At 38.6% G+C, this 22,464-nt stretch overlaps 1 protein-coding gene across 2 annotated transcripts in view; it reads left to right on the plus strand.

Moving 5' to 3' along the window:
- The window catches only part of CNKSR2 (connector enhancer of kinase suppressor of Ras 2), a 330,096-nt gene that overhangs the window by 243,008 nt on the left and 64,624 nt on the right, over positions 1-22,464 (plus strand). For both annotated transcript variants that reach the window (XM_067545020.1, XM_067545021.1), the window contains 3 exons: positions 2,968-3,041; positions 6,684-6,755; positions 14,395-14,462. In XM_067545020.1, the coding sequence (XP_067401121.1) occupies positions 2,968-3,041; positions 6,684-6,755; positions 14,395-14,462 (214 nt within the window). The remainder of the gene's footprint in view (positions 1-2,967; positions 3,042-6,683; positions 6,756-14,394; positions 14,463-22,464) is intronic.

Genomic DNA, 22,464 nt, shown 5'->3' on the forward strand with positions numbered 1-22,464 from the left:
TTATTTCTTGTAATGAGATAACCATTCTAAGTCTCGATTCAGACCCAGTTTGATTGTGTCAAGTTTGCAGATGATATCTAGCTCAGCAGTTTCTCTTTGAAGTCTGTTTTTGAAGTTTTTTTGTAATAAAATAGCAACTTTCAAGTCAGTGACAGAATGACCCTGGGAGATTGAAGTGTTCTCCGACTGGTTTATGGATGTTATTTTTTATGTCTGATTTGTGTACATTTATCCTTTTGCGTAGTGACAGTCCAGTTTTGGCCAATGTACGTGGCAGAGGGGCATTGCTGGCACATGATGGCATATATAACATTACTAGATGTGCAAGTGAATGAGCCTCTTATGGTGTGAATGATGTGGTTAGGACCAGTGATGTTGTCACTAGAGTCGATGTGTGGGCAAAGCTGGCAACAGAGTTTGTTGCAGGGATAGGTTCCTGGAATGGCCTTCTTGTAGGGTGTATGGTTGCTGGTGAGTATTTGCTTCAGTTTGGGGGGTTGCCTGTAAGCAAGGATAGGACTGCCTTCCACAGCCTGAGTGAGAGATGGATCATCTGCTAGGATAGGTTGTAGGTCCTTAAGGATGTGTTGGAGAGATTTTAACTGGGAACTGTAGGTAATAGCCAGTGGTGTTCTGTTTTCTTTGTTGGGTCTGTCCTGTAGTAGGTGACTTCTGGGTACCTGTCTGGCTCTGTCAGTTTGTTTCTTCACCTCTCCAGGTGGGTATTGTAGTTTTAAGAACACCTTATAGAGATCCTGTAAGTGTTCGTCTCTGTCTGAGGGATTGGAGCAAATCCGGCTGTATCTTAAGGCTTGGCTGTAGACAATGGATCGTGTAATGTGTCCAGGGTAAAAGCTGGAGGCATGAAGATACGTATTGCGGTCAGTTAGTTTTCGTTACAGGGTGGTATTAATGTGACCATCTTTTATTTGTATTGTAGTGTCCAGAAAGAAGTAATTGCCTCTGATCACCCATTATTACCTCCTACTCAATGGTTGTAATTAGGCCTCAAGTACCCTGCTTTCATTCAACCCCCCATTGTCACTTCCCTTGGATATGTATATGTTGCCTCCTATATATGTTGCCTCCTGTATATCTCTATCACTTGCATCTGAGGAAGTGGGCTGGAGCCCACAAAGCTTATGCCTGCAGAAATTAAATTAAAGTGCTACAGAACTCTCGTTGTTTTTGCTGTATACAGACTAACACGGCTACCCCTCTGGACTCTTGTATTTTATATATAGTCAGTAATCATATATAAATGTTAAGTCATCATAATACAAACCAAATGTATTAGTATATTGTCCCATAGCAATTGAGATATAAAGGCTTCTCAGAGTAATACAGACTCTATGAACCTATGTGAAGCTGAGTTCCTTTCTAGTTAGTTTTCTTGCACCAGGATGGAAAAAAAAGGTAGTTTACTGAATTTAAATGAATACATCCTATATTCCTAGGAATACCTGTTCCTGTTGTCTTGAGAGATAGAAATGACAGTGTCAAATGATTAAATGAAGGCTTAATGCATGCTTATGCCCTGATGCAAAATACACTTTTTAAAAGAGGAGAACACTATGTAATGTATATACTTCTGGGACACTGCTACAAAAGCACTTTATATAAAGATATTGTTCTGTGATGCCAGAAATCCTGATGTATTTTTCCCCCTTTGTGAGAGGTTGTGAATGTCTAGTATAATTTAGTGGGAGCAATGAAAAAGAAAAACTACAAAACTGGAGCAATACAGTGAAAAATGTTTGAAAGAGGTAGATAGTGTTCTCTGAGAGGTATAGTGGTACCAACATCTAGAAAAATAAATTGACGAGCATTCCAGTCATTAAAAATGAAGAACATGTTGCTGTGACAATATGGCTGTATAAATGGGAAACTTGAATGTGCATACAAACAAATGGAAAGTCCTTTAGGTAGTCTGAAAGAACATATACTTGAATTAGGTGGTGGAAATCAAGGGAATAGATGGAATATAGGGTAAAATCATCAAAGGAAATGATAGTCGTCACAGGTATTGGAGAATATAAGAGCTCTTTGCATGGACTACAAGAGCAGAAGTTACCAAACCTGGTTTTGGAATGTTAATTGCCTGGTGCCTGGATTCAAATAAAGATATATCTTTCTGCCAAGCAAGGAACAAATGTGTGGCAAAGACCCAAAGTGACTGATAGATACATTTTTTTAAAAAATAGCAGGAAAAACATGGAATTATCTGGATTCATGATTCTGTGTTAGTGATGTGAATAATTCACAATTATAAACTGCAATATAACAGAGTCTGGGGGGCTAGTGTATTGGTGGCCTAAAACAAATGCTATGATTTTAAATTGTGAAAAATTGAGGCAAGGTCAAAATCCAGGAAAGATATTCACAATATCAAGCATTTAGAGGGGGAAGGGAAGAGGCCAAGATTCCCCCTCTCTAAGTGTAGCTGATAAGATATAAGAATAACTGAAGAGACATCATTCATCTTAGCTGCAACATTGTGTAAAGATGGCAAATGTTACACACTTGAATTTTAAAATAGGATTGTTTTATATTACTGTGTGGTTTTTTTGTTCTCATAATAAAATAGTTTGCATTTCATCTTGCGAATTACTCTATCCTCAACAAAAAATTAAATTACATTTTCCCTGACTACACTATACTGAGTTTTTGCCATGTTTAGGCACCATAATTAAATGCTGGTCCAGCTGTGAAATAGTTTCTAAGGCCGTTTAGCCTTGTCCATTTTGCCAACCAAACTTATGAAAAATCATATTTACAAAAATATGTTCTAAACGAAGGTCCATGACCTCCCACTCCGGCAATACTTCCATTGTTTTGCCAGGAGTGCAGTAATATGCCCTACATAGGGAGCTGGTAAGTAAAACTCTCTCTTTGTTTATGTTTGTTTTAATGGATTTTCATCTTAAGCCTCACCAACTTGAGTAACGTATGGAACTGTCTCCATAGGATGAAAAAGCAGAGGGATTCATCAGTCTACCTGAATTTAAAATTGATAGAGCCAGCGAATGCCGCAAGAAATAGTAAGTGTATTTGAAATAATACAGTGCAATAACAAAATAGAAAAGCAGAAACAAGCAATCTCTTGCTTTCAAGGAGTGAAAGTTTCCTTGTTCATGACAGTAAAAAGAGAATGGAAATCATTGTAACATGATTAGAGTTCATAAAACAATTCAATCATGGTGGACAGTCAATATTCCAAGGGGGGGAAGGATGCATGTGCTGTGGGGGTCGTCCCACCCAAGTGTCATGAGTTTGTTTCAAAGGCCACACAATTCTCAGCCATCATCAAAATTAGTTAAAACTAGGAAGAATGCTCAGCTGCTTCCCTCCCTGTTACTGTTTTCCCAGCTGTACTTTCATTGTCCCTCTCTTTCGTTTTGTGGGGGGGCCGGCTTAATGGGTTAACAAGCACAAATAAATCTTTTTTTTAAAAGCAAGCACTTGAGGGATGGAGAAGGTGAGATATTACAGAGGCAAAACAAGAAAAAGTGGAAGAGATGGGTAAAAGGACAACTGTTCTTTTTCTACGTCAGTTATTTACATGCACAAAATCCCTTTACAGCTGTGGGATTCTATGTTTGAAATAAAAAGTTTGGCTAAAAAAGAAAAGTTTAGCTGTCCAGTAGCTGTCCAGGGCTTTATTTTTAAAGTGTTTGTTGCTTTTCCATAGTTAATTTTTATCTGTAGTTTTGTATCACTGTTTTGAAATAATTAGCCACGTATCTGAAAAAAGCTAAATAAGGATTTATTATAGCTCTCAGCTAAGTGTATTAAATACACAGTAAGTGAGGAGATGTGTTGTCAAATCTGTGGCCAGACACAGATCTTAGTAGGGTTTCATATTTCAACCTTCTGCTGGCATTGTGGGTCACCTCTTGAGCGGCAGTAAAACAACAGAGCTTCGCTGAAGTTAATGGAGCTACAAGGATTTACTGTAGCTCAGGATGTGGCGCATAACAATAAAATGGCTGTTGTCCTTAGTTTAGTTATCTATCTCTGGCATACCTAAGTATCTCCTTCTCTGTGCACATGTCTGCACACATTCATTTTCGTTCTGTCCACTGAAATCTCTGTGCATTGCCCTTTAACAGGCAAGTGTGGTGTTCAGTTTCTTTGTATAAAGCTCACCTGGCACCGTTGTCACTAATGATTTCTTGAAGCCAGACCTTGGTGTTTTAGCATGCATTTCACTTTCAGGGTTTTCAAGAGTGCTTTTGAAACAATGAGAACTGTACCAGATAAGCTGTTTAGAGGCTAAAAGATTGTCTGTGATGACTTACATGCCCTTTTTAAAAGGATACTACTTTTGTTCCCATTAGTTTACACATGCTCTTTAAAGTAAACTCGGTTCTACATAATAACCTTTAAAAGGGGTAAAAAATAACATAAAAACCCCACTTCGTTTATGGTTTGGGTGTTTTTCAGTTTTTGGTGCTTACTCTGTGGTTTGTTTGTTTTTCATGGATTACATGCAACATAGTTCTGCTTCATTTATTATCTTGTTAGTGGAGCAGCATCACTGATGATGTCACCTCCTCTTTGAGAGCTACACTTCATTTAAATTGTTGTCTCACTCTGAGTGTTGTTTGCAAGGTAGTAGAACGCACAAATGCTACTAATAAAAATCCTCTGCTTGAGTGGTAGATAAAGAAAAAAGATATTTAGAATCCAGAAAACAGATGTTGTAACAGTTTTAAGACAAGTCAAGTTTTGGGTCTCAACAACTTGATTATGTCTTTTTAAACAGAGCAGATGCTGCTGAACATGTGTTTTCACTTGTGTAACGTTATGACATGCACTAATGTGTAGAGGAATCCTTTCTGTCTAACATTTTCAGATTTCCTTCTGGACAATGCCTTTCCTTCTTCTAATGCTTCCCTTAGCAGATAGTCAGAAAAAAGGCCAGTTGTCTGTCTAATTGATCTCTCTTGAAAACAAGGACAATGCACTTAATATACCATGCTGTTTGTCTTGTTTGGTCTGGCTATACCGAAAGAAGGACAGGAGACATATGATATGGTTGTAATCAGACTGCAACTTTATTATTAGATGTCTAGGACTACCCAGCAGATAAAAGGAGTTACCTGCACTGTACACATGTTCATTTAGTAATTACCTGGGGTGCTTTTGCCAGCTTTCCCCTTTTTTCCATCCAGGTCCCCCAGAAAATTCATTGCTGGGACCTTACTATTCACCCCAACTCACAGGAGGGTTAAGATGGGCTATCAGAAAGGGGCGTTAGCTCCCTGCCATATCATTCATAGGAACCCCAACACCTTTCCTCCAGTTCCGTTCCTTTAATGAACATCTCCTTTTCAAATCCTTTCCAAGCCATTTATCCGGTCACTGTATACCTTCCCTATGGAGTACCCACACTGGACATCCACCCCACACTTATATAATGAGTTGAGACATATAGCTTACCTCCCTTCTTGTCATGCATGAACAAAGTTCTCCCTGAATCCTCTGTGGGGAAGGAAAAAAAAAAAAAAACCCCAACTGCACCTAGGCCAATCTTGTGGTAAGGGGAAAATTCCTTCCCAGCCCGTCTAAGGGGGCTGCCTCAGCCTGCTCCATGGAAAAGAAAGTTTCACACACCGAGCTGCCCCTTTTAAATCCTTCCACCGATCTGGTTCCCAGGGGATGAGTCAGTGTCGCCATGCTGGCCCCTTGTCCCGTTTTGCAGCAGTTTGACCCCCCACCCCACCTACGCAGCCATAAAGTCCTTCATTTGGCCAGCCAGACAAATTACACCCCCCTGCTGAAAGGTTCAATGTGGTCATGCTTTGAGTTTGCTCTGCATGTTAATGCTCTTTTAAAAGCAGTATTTGGGAGGCCACTAGTTTTTAAAAACTATTTCTATAATGTGTACATTATTAATAATTAACTTCAATAGAATAGTTTATATATCTAAAGCTCCAAGTGCTTCACTATAGCTTTCTGTATTTGTAGAAAACTCTCTGCACACTTTTTGTTTTGAAAAATTGTTTGCAGTAAATAGATGAAACACTGTAGACCTCTCGGTGCCCACTCATGCTGATTGCTTTGGTGGGCAGGAAAGATGACATGCTATTACCCATCATGTTAGATGACCTCGAAAACACCCCGTTGGTTTACAACAGCTTGTCAAAAATCAATCAGCACATCACATTTTTCTGTTTGACTTCCAGTCGTTAGTGCTGAAGGTAATGCCAAGGGCATTATGATGTGAAAAGTCAGAGGAATGAGAGCTTTTCTGTTATATCAAATAAACTGTCCAGTCATTTTTTCTGTTCAGAAACTCTTTTGACACCTCCACCCACATAAACACAATTGCCTGTTGTATAAACTATTTTAACTACTTCAGCTTATCCAAATGTAATATCGGTCATGTTAGTAGTTCTTGAATAGTCTCTGGGCATGTTTGAATGCAGATATTATTTAAAGATAGTTGGTCAATAAAGGCTTTTAATCAGTGACATCTGGATGGATCCCAAAAGTTACAAGGCTGAATAAAAAAATAACACACACACATGCTTAACCAACTTGAAAGAAAATTAAACACAGAGCGTCTCAGTGCATGAAGTTATTTGGATTTCTAATTACCCTTAATTTTGAAAAAGATGTTTTGTGTAATTATTATTTTTGCCCATTACATTGTTTGACTTTTATCTTCCCAACAGTGCATTCAAAGCCTGCCATCCTAAGATCAAAAGCTTTTACTTTGCTGCTGAACATCTAGATGACATGAACAGGTAACCAAACCTAATGACGTATAAAATGGTATAGGGATGCATTTTTTAATACAATGCTCTCCTCTGAAGCCAATGATAGCATGTCATATATTTGTCTTCTTTGAAGGTTAAGTTTAGAGTTTTAGATGGATGAGTGCGAAAAAAAACTTTTTTTTTTTTTAAGAAAAACATGGTTTTAATATTCATTTTGTGCAAAAATGGCCTCAGATTTTGTTGAAATGAAAGTGTGTGTGCATAATATATATTATAATACACACACATCTATTATCACCCTTTGGTGGAACTAATCATGATAAATGTCTTTCCAAAGGGAAGTTGCAAGGAAGTAAAATCAGACGTTAGAATCCAATGTTTCTTTCAAGCTATGATGATAGTGGTTGTTTTGTCATCACTGTGGCTGAAGATACATGAAATCTGCAGGGTGAATTCTTCAGAAAATAAAACAGGCATGATATTTCTGAAAGTGCTGCTTTTGGATCCGCTCCATCAAGGATGCTCAGTGTCCTCAGCTGGGAGCTTAGTGCTTCATAACTGGCAAAATTTATCTCTGTGCAGAGGGCCAGTACAAGGCTTATTCAACTTCAACCCAATTTTGAGGGCCTGAGTGGGTTTTAACTGATGTATACGCCTTGCTTTGGCCCTGACACTCTACATGGTGTGGATTTCACATAGAAGGCGCTTAGGGTGAAATCCTGGCTCTGTTGAAGTCAGTGGCAAAACTCCCATTGATTTAATGAGCCCAGGATTTCCCCTTAGCACTTTGCAGGGTAGACGTAACTCTCTATACTTCAGTACACCTTTGCGATCTTACTAAAAATGCTTTAATTTTCAACAAACCTTTAGCAAGATTGCTTTTAACTCATCTACATGAACTTTATACAAACTCTGGTATCCTCTGGCTGTTCAGGTATTTGCTACTGCATTTTTTATTTTTCCCAGCATAAAATGTAATAAATTTATTTTGAAAAAATATATATATTTAGCTTTCGTTATATAGTAAAAGACCTGATTAAAGTTTCCCATCTTAAACTGATGATCCTGTTCCCAGCTTGGGCTCATGCCTGCAGGTCCCTTTGACAAATGAAACGGTGAATACACTTTTAATGCAAAGAAAAAAGACATGCTTAGGCAATCCACATAACTTACTAATAAAATACCTTAGCAGTGATAAGAATGATGATACCTGTAACATAGTTACCATCTTCAACTGCTTTTCGGTAAGGGTTAGTTTCTGGAAACTTCCATTTCTTACTTAGAACAACTGACCAGAAAATAGTTTAAAGTTTTACATTTACATTTTCTTTTACTTAAAATGGATATAGAGTAAAATTTTCAAAAGTGACTTAGGCATTTATGAGAGACCTTAAAACTTTTGTTTGTTTGTAAGCCTTTGCTTTTGCTCTTAATTTTGTTACATAATTCCATCAGGCTAGCTACTAATAATGCACTTCACTATGTACGGAACAAAATGCCCTCAGGACTAATGAAATCCGGACCAAACTGAAAATACCATGAGCATTAAACATAAGTAAAATCTGTGTCAGTGGATCAACACTTCGTATGAAAATATGCCAGATTTCTGGGGGTAAAAATATATAACTATGCAATAAACAGAAAGTACTAGTATGTGCACATCACTGTGACCTTAGAAAAATGGTTAAATGGTCTGTGATTAATCACAGTTAATTGGATGTTTTTGGAACCCTACATCATGACTTACATTTTGCCATTTTGGAATGAGTTCTTAGTAGGTCACAAATAAATAAACAAACACACTGGACCAAAATCTGATCTCAGTTGCACAAATGTGAATCTGACATAGTGGCACTGAGTTCAGTGAAGTTACTCTAGACCTCCACCAAATTTAATTGATATCAGAATCTGGCCCAGTGATGTTAAATTTGCTCTTTGTTTAAAAGTATCAAAAAATTATTATCCCCAATCTCAAGCCCTGGTTCATTTCTATAAACACTGAATTCACACAATTAATCACCTTTTTTTAAAAAATGTTACTAAAGAATAAATCTTTTAAGTTCAAAGATAGCATAACAAACTATTTAAGAGCATTTATTAGCCCTAGTCTAGCCCTACAATTATTCACTCAAACTTTAAGAAATAGACAGCATTAAAATATTCTGAACCACTTTTATCACACAAAATGGTTCTGTCATTTTCTGTTCATTTTTATTGTCGGGTTTCTGACAGCCACTTTCATTATGCAATCCTTTCAGCAGTGTTTGTACCATGTTATTGTAGGCAGAAATGAAATGCAGGAAACAACTAAGAACCTAGCTTTATTGAAAGGAAAATGTATTCTTCTAATAGTTAAATCCAGTCAATATTTATTTATAAAAAGAATTATTTGTTATTTCATTGTACTTATGTATATAGGATATATGAATTGTTTATGTATGTTTACACGCACACACATGATATGTATGCATTTTAGAATACATAGTCTTGTGACTGTTCAGATCATGTTGATTTTATGAGGCCTAGATTTCCACTTAATATTGTAACCCTATTAGTCTGGTAACTTTTGTGTTTTGTGATAATTGTTCTGCTGTTTGTTGTAATAAATATGTATTTGCTAACCTGTTCCTTTACTTAAAGGGACACTGTCCTGCCAAAGTTGGCAAGTTCGGAATTTACTCTAACCCTTCTAAAACGTGTCTGTTTTTCAATATGATCAGTTACATCAAAATTAAAATCCCACGTTCTGGGCCAGGAGACATGGAGACAATAAACCTGAAGTGGGGTAGTGTTCAGAGAACCCATTTGCTCATCCCACTGCGTCTCTATTCGGCCATCTCTGTTTTTGTGAACAAGCAGCATATTAATATTTATAAGCATCTCCTTTCTAAGACACTCTTCTGTGAACCAAAACAAAGGTGACAACTCTAATTTTAGTCTTATATCATGAGACTAAAGACTTCCATTCTTTAAACCACCAATACATTTCCAGTAACATTATTCAGGTTAGAGTATAACAGGTTACCAGTGTTACTTAGAATCTTGCAGCTAATCAGAGTTGCAATACAGCAAGCCTATCTTGTAGCTGTGAGTCATGTGATGGGGAGAAGTTGACACCTTCCTTTTACCAGAAACATTACATTGCCTCTTGTATAGGGCATGGCAGAAAATTATTCCTTTTGATGTCTGCCATCAGTTATATACAGTATATTCACGATTATCCGAATAGCATGGGGGACATGGAATTTATTCGGATAATCAGGAGTTCAGATAATGGAGAGAGCAGAAACCATTCGGCCTTTTAGTCCTCCTCCTCCCGCCAGGACTACTACATCCCCACCCATGTCCCAACCTCTGCACCTTGTGCCTGCAGGAATCAGATGTCACTGGCCCTGCAGCAGCACAGAGAGAATTCTGCTGCTCCTCTGTCACGGCCTGCTCACTCACTCCCATGCCAGCAGGGCTGCAGAGGGCCTCTGTGCTGCTGCAGGAGACATTCAATAGCAGGTTGCCCTCCCCACAGGGCCAGGGCCTTGTCCTCCTCCTCCTCCTCCTTTCAGTCCTGGCTACGGGGGTCTCTGTTCTGTTGTCTGAACCTCTGCATTATTCAAATCCCTTCATTGTCCCCCAGCATGAGACACATGACCTCTTCTGCATGTGTCTCATGCTGGGGGACAAGGAAGGGATTCGGATAACGCAGAGGTTCAAACAATAGGGTTTCAGACAAACGGGAGCAAACTCTACAAGGTTTTGAGGTGAGTGGCAAAGTTCCCTTCTTCAGATGTTAGCAAGGGATATATATGTTATTTATCTTCACTTTGTCTTGAAGAACAAGTTGACTGCAAGTATCAGTGACACTGTATTTATTCATTATAGCAAATGAATACTTTCTGTAATCCTCACAAGAAAATTTAAGCTACACACTCTAAACGCTTTGTGATGCTGAGCATCATCTTAGCCTCCTTCACTTCAAAAGAAACACAGTGTACCAGCCAAAAAGGGAAGATTTGAGTCTTTCAATGCACTCACTATTTTTTCAGATTCTTTTCAAGCATATTTGTGCTATATCTTTTCATACCAGTAACAGGAAACTCTTGCAACATACATAACATATGTCCCCTATACTATTAGTTTTACAACCCCAAGAATCTCCTCTTAATGCTGGAATATTTTATCCCTCTTCTGTTCTTCAGAAGGTTTTTATAATTTCCATGACATTTCATACCATCATCATGTTTTCAACGTTAGTCACTCTACCCATTGCTTATGCACACATTAAGAAATGTTCTGATCTACGTTATGAAACTCACCATATCCAAAGGAGCTATGCTGGAGGACTCTGTTATGTGCAGTGTCATTGATTACATGATTAAATATGCTTCAGAAGCCAATGTAATCCTTCTTTTAGCATCTGAATTTACAAGCCACTCACAAGAAAATGGTCTTCGAACATTCTGCCACGCTGGACTTGTTATTTATTCCATATTGTATGCATGGCTGGTTTAGGTAGTATTCCAGATTATTGGATAGATCATCAGCTACTGTAAATTATTAACTGTAGCAGTATATAATAACTCTGTTAGTTAATGTACATTTCATGAGATTATTGTCAGAATACACTTTTCAGGAAATAGCATTTTCTGACAACAAAACTACCTATTAAAAATGAAGCCTATGCTGTTTGATTGTTTACAAAAATCAGTAACCAAGTCATTAGTCAAATTAACATGACTAAAAATTAATTTAATTGAGAGCGACAAGGATTTTATTGTCTCTTGAATTTAGGATTAAATGAGATCTTGCTAAAAGAAAAACCTTATTAGCTCTATTTTAGTGTTTTGTGGTCATAAAGCTTTTCCAGAAATGTTTCACTGGGTAGTTTGTTTTGCACATTGTCCACATTAGTGGTGATAAACTGTGAACTGAAGTGAAAACCATGAGTGTAACCGTAGTCGCTGAAGGGGCCACACTGAGAATGCTTACTCAGGGCAAAAGGCAAAGAATAAAGCTGATGATCCATGAAACTGGTGGTTTGTTCTATAACTAGATTTCACCAAGCCAGTAGCCAAACAGCTTCTGTAATACCTTACAGAAGCTATCAGGAAGCCAAAATACATTTCCCTTTAAGCAATCCAGCCTTTGGCTCCCACCCAGACAGCTAAGTCTAATATAGTGAGAGATACTAAAAACTTTATTCACCATATATAAAATTCTACCAATCCCATGAGATTGGACACATTACCACCAAATAAATTAATATTTCAGATCTCACCCAAATATACGCTCAAAGCCAATTCTTATTAACTAAATCTAAGATTTATTAAAAACAAAAGGAAAGAGTATTACTGTGGCTAAAAGATCATTATACATACAGATATGAATAAAGTTCTTAGGTCAAACTCATAGCAGATATGGTGAGGCTGCTGATTTGTAAAAATCCTTCTAGAATCAGTTGAATCGGTTATAGTCCAATATGCAGTCCATGTGCAGAGTTTGCTCAAATTCTTCCATGATGATTTGCACAGATAGATAGCAAGGATCAGGCCTGAAACTTCCTTTGTAGCTGAAATTCAGCAGATAATCCTCGTCAGCAAATGATCACAGCAAACTTTGCTTGGATGAAGAATAGATAAAGTACACTGTTGCCTTGAAGCTAAACTGTTTCCTAGGCATATATTGGTAACTAGTTGCATTCATTAGCATAAGGCAATTAATCATCAAACAGTTCACAGGTAGTTTACTATGTGGAGTCACAGATTCAAGGGAAATGAAGATGATAATATTATTACACCGCAAGTTCCTTCGAAATGATAACATCCCCTTTTGATCTCTGAATCAATAGAAAACAGAAATGAACCATTAAAGACAGGAACAGATTATTAACATCTACAATCTAATTAGATCACCTTGTTAAACTTCTAACAAGATATTGGTAAACACATAAACTAGCATCTATTCTTAATTCTCTAACAATACAAGCCTACATTTCAAGTACTCTAATCTATTTAACATGGCTCAGCTATCTACTTAAAAGGTATGACCCTGTTTATCATTTCAATACCCCTTTAAAGTGGCCTTAATGGTGGCTTTTGGATCACAGCCTGCTGGTTGCTTAACCCTGGTTGGCTCAGCATCTCAATGGGTCATGCCTCACTGCCATGCTTTTAACATATTTTAGGTTGGCCTTCATGAAGACCTTAATGTAAAGCTTGGATAGTGCTTTGCAAAGGGTCCTTCTCTCTTATGATTTAAAACGTGAACATTTCTGTGGGGCAGGGTTGGTTGGGTTTTGTTTGTTTTTGCTTTAAGACTCCAGTTATTTTTATAAATATATGCCAGTTATTAAATATTGTAACTGAAAGTTTGTGATATTTTACTCTGATTCCCTTGTCTTCCCTCCTCCCCAGGGTAACATTAAGTAGATGTTAGTGTGAGGTGTTTCGTAATCACAGCAACTGTAACCTCGCAGCTAGCTACTGTTACCCCTAATGTAAAGTGATTTATCCTGTACATGATTTCAACTATCAAAGGACAGGGCCACGGTCCTTTTCAAGGAGAGCTTCTGCACATCATGATCTGATGTATGCTTAACAGCTGCTTATATAGAGTGTGCAAAAGAGCCATATCAGGTACAGTTCCCTGAAACAGGAATAATAGCAGAATACAGTCTTCAAGTAAGAACCAAGTTAGCATTAGTGGTCCCTCTCATTTTATGGTATATCTAAGCATTAACATTGCTGATCACTAGCTTAGCAAGGGTTCTATAACCCTGGCAATGGAATTTTTTGAATAAATAATTCCAGATTTACCTGTGGGAGATTGTTGTGTTGGTTTAAAGCCTCAGTGACGAAGAAGTTGATGTAGTGTTTGAGAAGTTGGACAGTGAACACACTGAGGCCCCCATGGGGGGGACGAGGGGAGGTTGAAGCAGTGCATTGCTAGAGGCAGTTGAATGCATGTTCGACAATGACAGCTTTGCTGGAGGAAGAGAATATAGGTACAGTTTATTTTTAATTCGTGCAGTTTATGAAAGTATTTTTTCAGGTCTAAGTAGAGGTTAGAGTTTTAAATGTGAATTGTGTTTTGATGCACAATTTCCCTCCCTCCTGCTTCCCTAACACAGGTTCTGTTGTAGTTCCATCTCTTTATACTATGCACTGTAGGTAAGCTTTAAAACACATAATGGCATAATTAAACCTCCTTGTCTGTTTAGAAGGGAACCTGTTCTTTTGACTATTGGGTTTGATCTTTTCCCCTGCTAAGATGCCAAATCAGGCCTTTAAGTGTTGTTTAAATCTCTGTAAAACAGTGTTTGTTCTTGAGAAATCAGAACAGCGGGAGTACTGGTAGGGGACACATCTGTGAGCAGCAGATTTAATAGGGCTTTGATTATCGCAAAACTGTTTATTTTACAGATGTTTTACACCTTCATTCAAGGTTTTCTTTTTTAAACAGAATCTTCGGTTCAGAAACAATCGTTCAACAGCAAAATTATAGCTCCATGAAGATACCATGAATAGAAATATCGAAGAAATCGGCAGTCATATATAAAATATTGTTGTTCTGTATCTCTTTCAGATGGTTTATAACCTTTTAAAAGTAGCAAAGCCCAAAAAATTAACATGTCCAGTTAGTATCACTGCTTTTTTTTTTAATATTATTTCAGATGGCTAAACAGAATCAACATGCTGGCTGCTGGCTGTGCAGAAAGAGAGAGGATCAAACAAGAGCACGGTACAGTGGTATTATTTTGTTTGCTCCATTCAGCTCCCCATCTCAGCTGAACCATTCTTTATATTTTTCTGTGTGTCCTAGATCCCATTCCCATTCTTGAAGAAACATTCACAAATGGATTTCACAGCTGTTGTGGGTGAGGGACATTGTTTGCTTGTTTCCCTTCACTCACAAGCAAAACCCTTTCTACAAGGTTGAAGCTTGAGTTCTCAGGGAAGAATCATTTTTCTAAAGCCTTTTCACCTAGGGTATGTCTACACTACAGTGGCACAGTAATGGCATTGCACCTGTGCTGCTGTAGTGTCATAGTGTAGATGCTTCCGACTTTGACTGAAGTAGTTTTTCCATCAATGTAATTAATCCATCTCTCCAAGACGGAGTACTTAGGTAGACAAAAGAATCCTTCTGTTGACCTAGCCACAACATCTACGCTGGTAGTTAGGTCAACCTCAGTGTGAAATTTTTCACAGCCCAGAGCAACATAGCTAGGTTGGTCTATTTTTAAGTATAGACCAGGCTTTAATTTGCTTACTCTTAAAAACTTTAAATTTAGGGATTATTTAATGTTTTATGACTTCTGCCATTTCCACTAGACAGAGTTGGGTGATAGAACTCTACCAACCTGTCCAATACAGTACCTTACATTAAGGGCGGATTTACAGTACCAGTATTTTTCCCACATTTGGTTGCAGTGTGCTGGCCTGTTATCTTTGATGCCTACTGTTCTGTGGATGATTTTAAAAAAGGAATGTATCAGATTGCATTATTGTTAGTGCTTTAAATTAGAAATCCCTGCAGTAGGTAGAAGAGAGAATGGGACAGTGTTCCAGGATGATGGACAAATTGCTTCCTGTCCCAAATCTTATCATTTAAAATTACCACTCACATAAGGCCATAAGAACTATTTCTGCCCAACCAGATGATTTAGCAAATAGCTGCCTGTGAATCTTTACTATCTTTTACAGCTGTATATCACAGCGAATATCAGAAAATTACAGAATGGCAGTGGTGATAAAGAGCTAATACAGAAGTGTTCTCCACCCACTGACCTGGAATATCAGAGTTTGTAATTCCTTTACATGGCTGCATAACCTTCATCAGTGAGACTGTGTTTGTCTTTGCGGCACACCAAACCCACAGCTCTTAGCCCCAGCAAAAATGGATTCTGGGTTATTAACAATCCCTATTACAGCAGCCTATAGCCAACCTTAGTCACAGATCCTTTCAGTCCTCAATAAGACCCATTATAATTTGAGGCTGTGGAGAGGAAGGTGCTGCCCAGACTGCTTCTCATAACACCCGTGTTACTGCATGCTTCCTTCCTGCTGGAGGCCTGCAGATGAGGTGACTCCTCTGCTGAGCAGCCAGTGTGATCTCTGGTCATGAGAGTGGACATCTTAATAGTGCGAGAGGCAGCATGTTCTAGTGGACTAAACACAGTTCTGAGGAAAGGGGACTTTCATGTAATGACTAACTTGTCTTATGCTGTCTGCCTTTGTGGCCTGGGCCAAGACATTTAACCTTTCCACCTTCATTTCCCCATATGTTAAAAGGGAGATTAATACTATTTACTTTCCTCACAGGAGCACTGTGATGATTAGTTGGTTGGTATTTTAAAATGCTCTTTAAATGCTAAAATTAACCAGAAACCACACACAACTTCCAGCAGCTGGGAATCCAGCTCTGTTGGACTAAGGGAGGAAGGGCCTCTAGAGACAGGAAAGACGTGGGGCCTCATTATCAGAAGGTCATAGACCTCAGTGAGCTGTAGACATTTTAAGCAAATTGAGAACTCAGACTATTTAAATTTAAAATGGCATCCAAGGTAATTAAGGTCTTCCACTCATTCCGGAAAGACATCCCTGGCAATTCTCATGAATGTTCCTTGTTATCTCTCTAACATCATTCCCTATCATCGATTTATCATATAGGATAGGCAGATCCACATCCTCTGTATTTGTTTGTGTATTTGTGTTTAGCAGGGGAAGAAGTGTGTGGGTAGAGGGAGCTTAATCTCACATCCATCATTTACCAGAGTATAGGGTTTTTAGTTCAGCTGAGTGCCTTGGTGAAGCCTCCCTTGACTGGCAGCACAAGGGCTGTTTTGTTTCTGAATAGCGCTCTAATTACTAAAGGCATTAGGTTAACAAAATAAAAACAATCTGTGGTTTTAACCATTTTTTAATTATATGAAACTCTACAGCTGGAATGATTCAATAGCTTTGCCGTTTGTCAGCTACATGCTTGATTTTTCAGAAGGTCTTTTATTTCCATTTTATTCAGTCTTCTACAGCAAGGGCTTTTAATATCATTGAAACAATTCAATGGCAATTGTGCTCAAATCACTGAATTGTGGGTGCAGTTCTCGTGGCAAGGTGATTTTCTGCAAGTGAAACCTTCACAGAATAATTTTATATCAATAATATCAAAATTGTTCCAGATTAAATGTAGTGAATATTAATGATATGATAAGGGACAGCTTTGGACACACCAATTGCTTACTTTCCAATATTAGAAAATGGGGAGAGTAATATTTATTTTTCATAGTAGTAGAAAACATTTAATTGCTTATTAACAATACAGTGATATATTTAATCAGTGCATTTAATTCAGAAGGCTTCCAAAGCTTGCTCTATTGATTGATTATGCCCATCATTGAATTTCTATCACCTGTATAATAAACCACAACAATGTTTTAATCATATCATACAGATTTTAGGTAATCAAAATGTAATCAGTTATCCCAGTTTGGAATTAGAGCAGAAGACTGATGCTAATAAGTTTTCTCTTGCTAAAAATGTCATGATACCTTTAAAGATGACAAGAGGTCATTTTGATTTGTTTCATCTAAATGACAGCACCTACAGCAGCAGTTTTCTTTCTAGACAGCAAAATTGCAGGTTGTCAGCCAAATTTAATTTTCACTAATACTAGTGAAGTGCACAAAAGCATTGGTCAAATTCTATTTTTTGCTTTATACAAATCAAACAGCAACTAAGTGTTTTTTTAAAAAAGAAGAATTTCTCCTGTGTTGCTAAGTTTTAGCCATTTGAGTTAGAAGCCAGCAAAAAGTATATGTTGCAATGGAACTGCTGAGAGGTGTTTCACCATAAGCAACTCCCTCAGGCTTTGCTGTAATACACACGCACATTGTTGTTTGCAGACACTTTTTTAAAATAATTTGAGAGAGACTAAGATTCAAAGAGTTTTGTAATTTTATTTATTTATTTATTTGCTCTTTCTCAGGACTTAGTCCTCTGTACACATGAAGGAAATTATTTGGGGATTTCTGTGTAGACATAACTACTTCAAGTTTGTGTTTTTATGATTTATGAAACCTGTACTCATATTCAATTGCTTTATGAGGACACCTCTCAGCTACATGCTGAGGACACCTCTCAGCTACATGCCTGCCACAAATCAAGACAGACAAAATCATACAAGCAAATTGGCTTGTACAAAAGGAACCAAAAAATTATTAGCACTTAAAAGTACATCAAAACCAAGAAGAAATACACTTTACAGTAAGATCTTATTTTTCTTTTAAAACTGAATAGCTTCTGTTGTATCTTTAACATCCTTAAATATGGTATTAGGCCCAGTATATTTTTAATTGGACAATACACTAATCAACCCAATAAAATCTGTTAAATTAGGCCCATGTGATAGATGAACTTCAAAATTAAATCAACAAAAGGTTGAAAGTATTTAATAGTTTATATATTAGAGCAAGAACTATACTTTATCAATATAACAAAGGGAAATAGAAACAGATAATGTACTTCTTTGGATCTATAATTGGTGAAGTTGGTAGAATCGCCAACAAAAAATGATAAACTAAACTATTCTACTGCACACTGATTTGCCTAAATACCAGGTGCTGATTCAGAGAAAAACTGAGTAGTAATATATAAACAGTGGTGAAAGTTGCACATTATGTGAAAAGTGGCGAAGTAATGCAGCTTAAACTGACATAATTTGATATGGTAGTCAGTGGGTGTACAAAATGATTGTCACTCTCACACATCTTGTATTATTATGTAGAGGCCAACCTCAGGGAATTGTGCCAGCTTATGATGGGGCTGAGTTTTGCTCCAAGAACGTTTGGGATGGTACACATGAAAGCTACAATGTATGCAAGGGGAGCATAATGCAGTAAAATCTCATTCCGTGGGCAAGTTAGTGGTAGAAATATAAGGGAGATGTCATTTGATTTGTAAAAATCTACAGAATCATAATTTCAGTTGCACACCTTCTGCAGCATGGTAGGGGGGGACTCACAGCCCCTCTGGTTCCCAGCTCCAGCCTCCAGGTCTTCCAGTTGATGGAAATTTTGATAACAAGTAATAAAAAAAGGGGCAAATTGGGTATCGTTCGAAAGCCCTTTTTCTCCCAGATACAATGGTACCAAATGTGACAAAATTAGAACAATTATGTAGATAAATATTCAAGCAAATATTTAAAACTCAACTCTTTTAAAATTATTCTTTAACACAGGCATGCATTGCGCACATAAAAAAGACGTTTATCTTGGGTAAACCTAGAGAATCATGCCTTGACATGTAGGATTGAAAAGAATGTATTAATCAAAGATATCATCAGTGTCATCTGTCTACAGCACCACTGCTAGACACATCACACTGATCCTCATCCACACCACAGCCATGCCAGGCAGGGTGCTGGCCAAACATTTGCGTGGTGGTGAGTGTTTGGTCTTTGTACACCACTATTTGATTAGCTGAAGGATTGATTTGGGAGCGCCTAGTATTTCCACGCAACTGGTATGATCAGTCCATCATCCCAGAGCTAAGCATGCCTGATGGGAGGAATAATTTTGGATGCACTCGATCTTCCTGGAGCCATTCCATTACTTGATAATTTACCCTCTTGATAGCAGGTATAAATGCACCCCTGATTGGTGGCAATTTTTCTCCATCTGTCTGTTTCTTGGAAAACGTTCTCTAACATAGCTCTGCAAGCGTCCTAATGTTGGTCTTCAAATGGTAAACTCGACTTATGAACGCCTCCAGTGCATTTATGATCTCATCCGTGACTTTCTCAGCTGCAGAGTGAAGAGTGAGTCTTTGAAGGCTGAATCAAATGCTTTCCAATAAGATAATTTGGTCTTTCTGGCCAACCTTCCAGTAGTGTCACATCTGAAAGAACATGGAAACCTGGCAGCGTGGTGACTTTTAATGGTTTGAGTGATACAAATACATCTCTGAGGAATATACAGTGATTTTGTTCTCCAGCGGCAAGCACCAAAACAGAATCTTGCAGAAATCTTGCTTAGCATCTCATACGGAGCACTAGAACATCTTTCTCTTGTGCAAAGATCTAGAGTTTAGTATCACCTCTTTCTGTGACATTGATGGCATGCAAGATAATTTTAGTGTCAGCTTCCTCATGAGAATTATGAAGAAACTCCACTGAACAGTGCAAGGCAACAATTTCATTATGCCATGTACCGACGAAATTCTTCAAGCAATTCTTCATATGTTAGAGCATTTTTCCTGCAAGGTGTGCATTTAACTCATCCTTTATGCAAGTGTGAGACAGTAGCTTCTTCATTCGGATATTGGAGGTATTCATGCAGTCAATGATTTTTGTGTTGGACCAGTGCAATACTCTTTCAGGTAATATTTTTAATTGATTCCTTTGCCTACATGTCAAACATGAAACTTTGTCATAGATCCAGTATTTTCTCTCTACATAATGAAGTGTTCAGCCAAATCTTGGCAGGTGTTAACAATTTCTGGTGTTTTAAGAGCTTGTACCTCAGCCTGCAATCTACAATTGCTATGCTGAAAGGCCTCTGCTGGCATAAGATACCAATCACATTGACAGTAGGTGCTGGCTTAGAAAGACAATGCAAGATGTGCATTTGTTTGCTTTTCATGGGGCACATATGCAATCAGTAACATTCAAACATCAACTGTGGCACTACAGAGAACTTGTTCTTTCTCAAAGTCTCACCTAGATCATTGTCACACTGTGAACATGACCAGGAGATGAGCAAGCAATGACCTGTTGTACTGACAGATTCCACTGACATCTTTAGCTATCTCATCACTGAAGACTGCTTTCATCATGATACTAATGAGGTCTGGTCTATCAGACAAAAATAGATTGCTGGCGTGAGTAGGCTCATCTCATAACTTTAAAATTCTCCCTTCTTGGCATTTAGTGAGTCTAATGAATCTAGATGGTGCTTGGCTAGGTCCTTCTCCGTGGCTCTGATGATACGACGGGCTCTATTTGTCGGGCTCCACAAAGAGATGCTGTCCATGGTTGAGGCATGTTTAAGGGCATGAAGTTCTTTGCTGAGAAGATAGACGCCTCCCTTCACACCCTGTAGGACTCTAGGGCTACCCTCCAGTCACTGGATATCTATACATCAGGGCAAAAGAGATGATTTGTCCCCAATCCCAGCATAGACCACACTCACCTTAGTACCAACGCCAGCGCCACTACGAGCCAGAAAGGAAGAAAGGGAAATTCCTTAAACACAAGCCACATGACCCAGAATCTTCATCCCAGCCCTCTACATCTAAACACCACTTTTGATGGGCAGGTCAAGGTGCCATTAGAACACTTCCCACCACTGATACAAGTATCCATCATTCCACACCCATTTGCCCACCAATTGGTAGTGTTCCTCAGTGTCTGGGAACACGTGTAACATTGGACAAATGGGTTCTAGAGATCATCCAAATTAGCTATTCCAGCCACTTTACCTCCCAGTGCCCTCTCCACAGCACCCTTCCCCATCCCTTTTCAGGGATCCTTCTCATAAGAGTTTACTACACCAATAAATAGATCGCCTCCTCCAGTTAGGAGCCATAGAACCTCAATATCTACAGGGCAAGGAGTTCTACTCTCGTTATTTTCTGGCACCCAAAAAGAAGGGATGTTGGAGACTAGACGTCAGAGCTCTCAACAGGTTTGTCAAGGCTCAAAAATTCAAGATGGTCACCTTATCAATGATCATTCCATCATTGGAACAGGGAGACTGGTTTTTGGCCATTGACCTCCAGAACACATGTTTTCACATCTCAATCCTACCAGCTCACAGACAATTCCTCAGATTCACTCTGGCACATGACAACTACCAATAAAGAGTGTTCCCCTTCAGGCTATCATCAGCCCCAAGAGTATTTTCCAAGGTTCTCTCAGTGATAGCTGTTCATTTACACTCTCAAGAGATAATGATCTGCCCATATCTGGACAATTATTTCCTAAGAGCCCGATCTCTTTGAGAGGCTCACCAAGTCACCAATACTACAATACTCTTGTTTACAGCACTGGGTCTACAGATCAACACCCAGAAGTCAACCCTCACTCCAGTGCAATGCCTGAAATTCATAGGGGCCAACATTGAAAAAGCCCTTTTACTTAAACACAGTTTCTTGTCCATGGTCACAGTTAAAGCAGCCCACAAATACCAGCCAGGCTCTGCCTCCAAATCTTGGGACATATGGCAGTGGGCACAGCAGTGATACCACATGCCAGGCTTCACATGGGTGCCTCCAAATATGATTCAGCTCAGTTTATAGACCAAACGAGAGGCTGGACAAACCTCTGTCACTACCCACAAGGATCAAAAACACCTGGTGGAAGGACCCATCCAACGTTTGTAAAGGGATCCCCTTCTCGCAAATAGCACCACTGTTGCCCCACACCACCACTCATAGTGTGGGGTGTGCATCTAAATGGTCTTACGGCACAAGGCAAATGGTTGCCGTGGAGATATCCTCCACATCAATATCCTCAAGTAGAAATGGTCAGCAATGCATGCACCCACTTCCTCTCACTCATCACAGGATCACACACAAAGGTCCTAACAGACAACATAGCCTGTATGCACTACATCAACTGACAGATAGGAGCAAGCTTCCCCACACCCCCATGTGCGGAATTTGATGAGGTTATGAAATCGGTGCATCTCTCACAACATTACACTGTCTGCGGCTTACCTGCCGGGCACCCAAAACTCAATAGC

Source organism: Emydura macquarii, unplaced genomic scaffold (genome assembly GCF_026122565.2).
Source record: "Emydura macquarii macquarii isolate MOO-44397 ecotype Brisbane River unplaced genomic scaffold, CSIRO-AGI_Emac_v2 contig_1043, whole genome shotgun sequence".
In the NCBI taxonomy this organism is placed as follows: domain Eukaryota; kingdom Metazoa; phylum Chordata; order Testudines; family Chelidae; genus Emydura; species Emydura macquarii.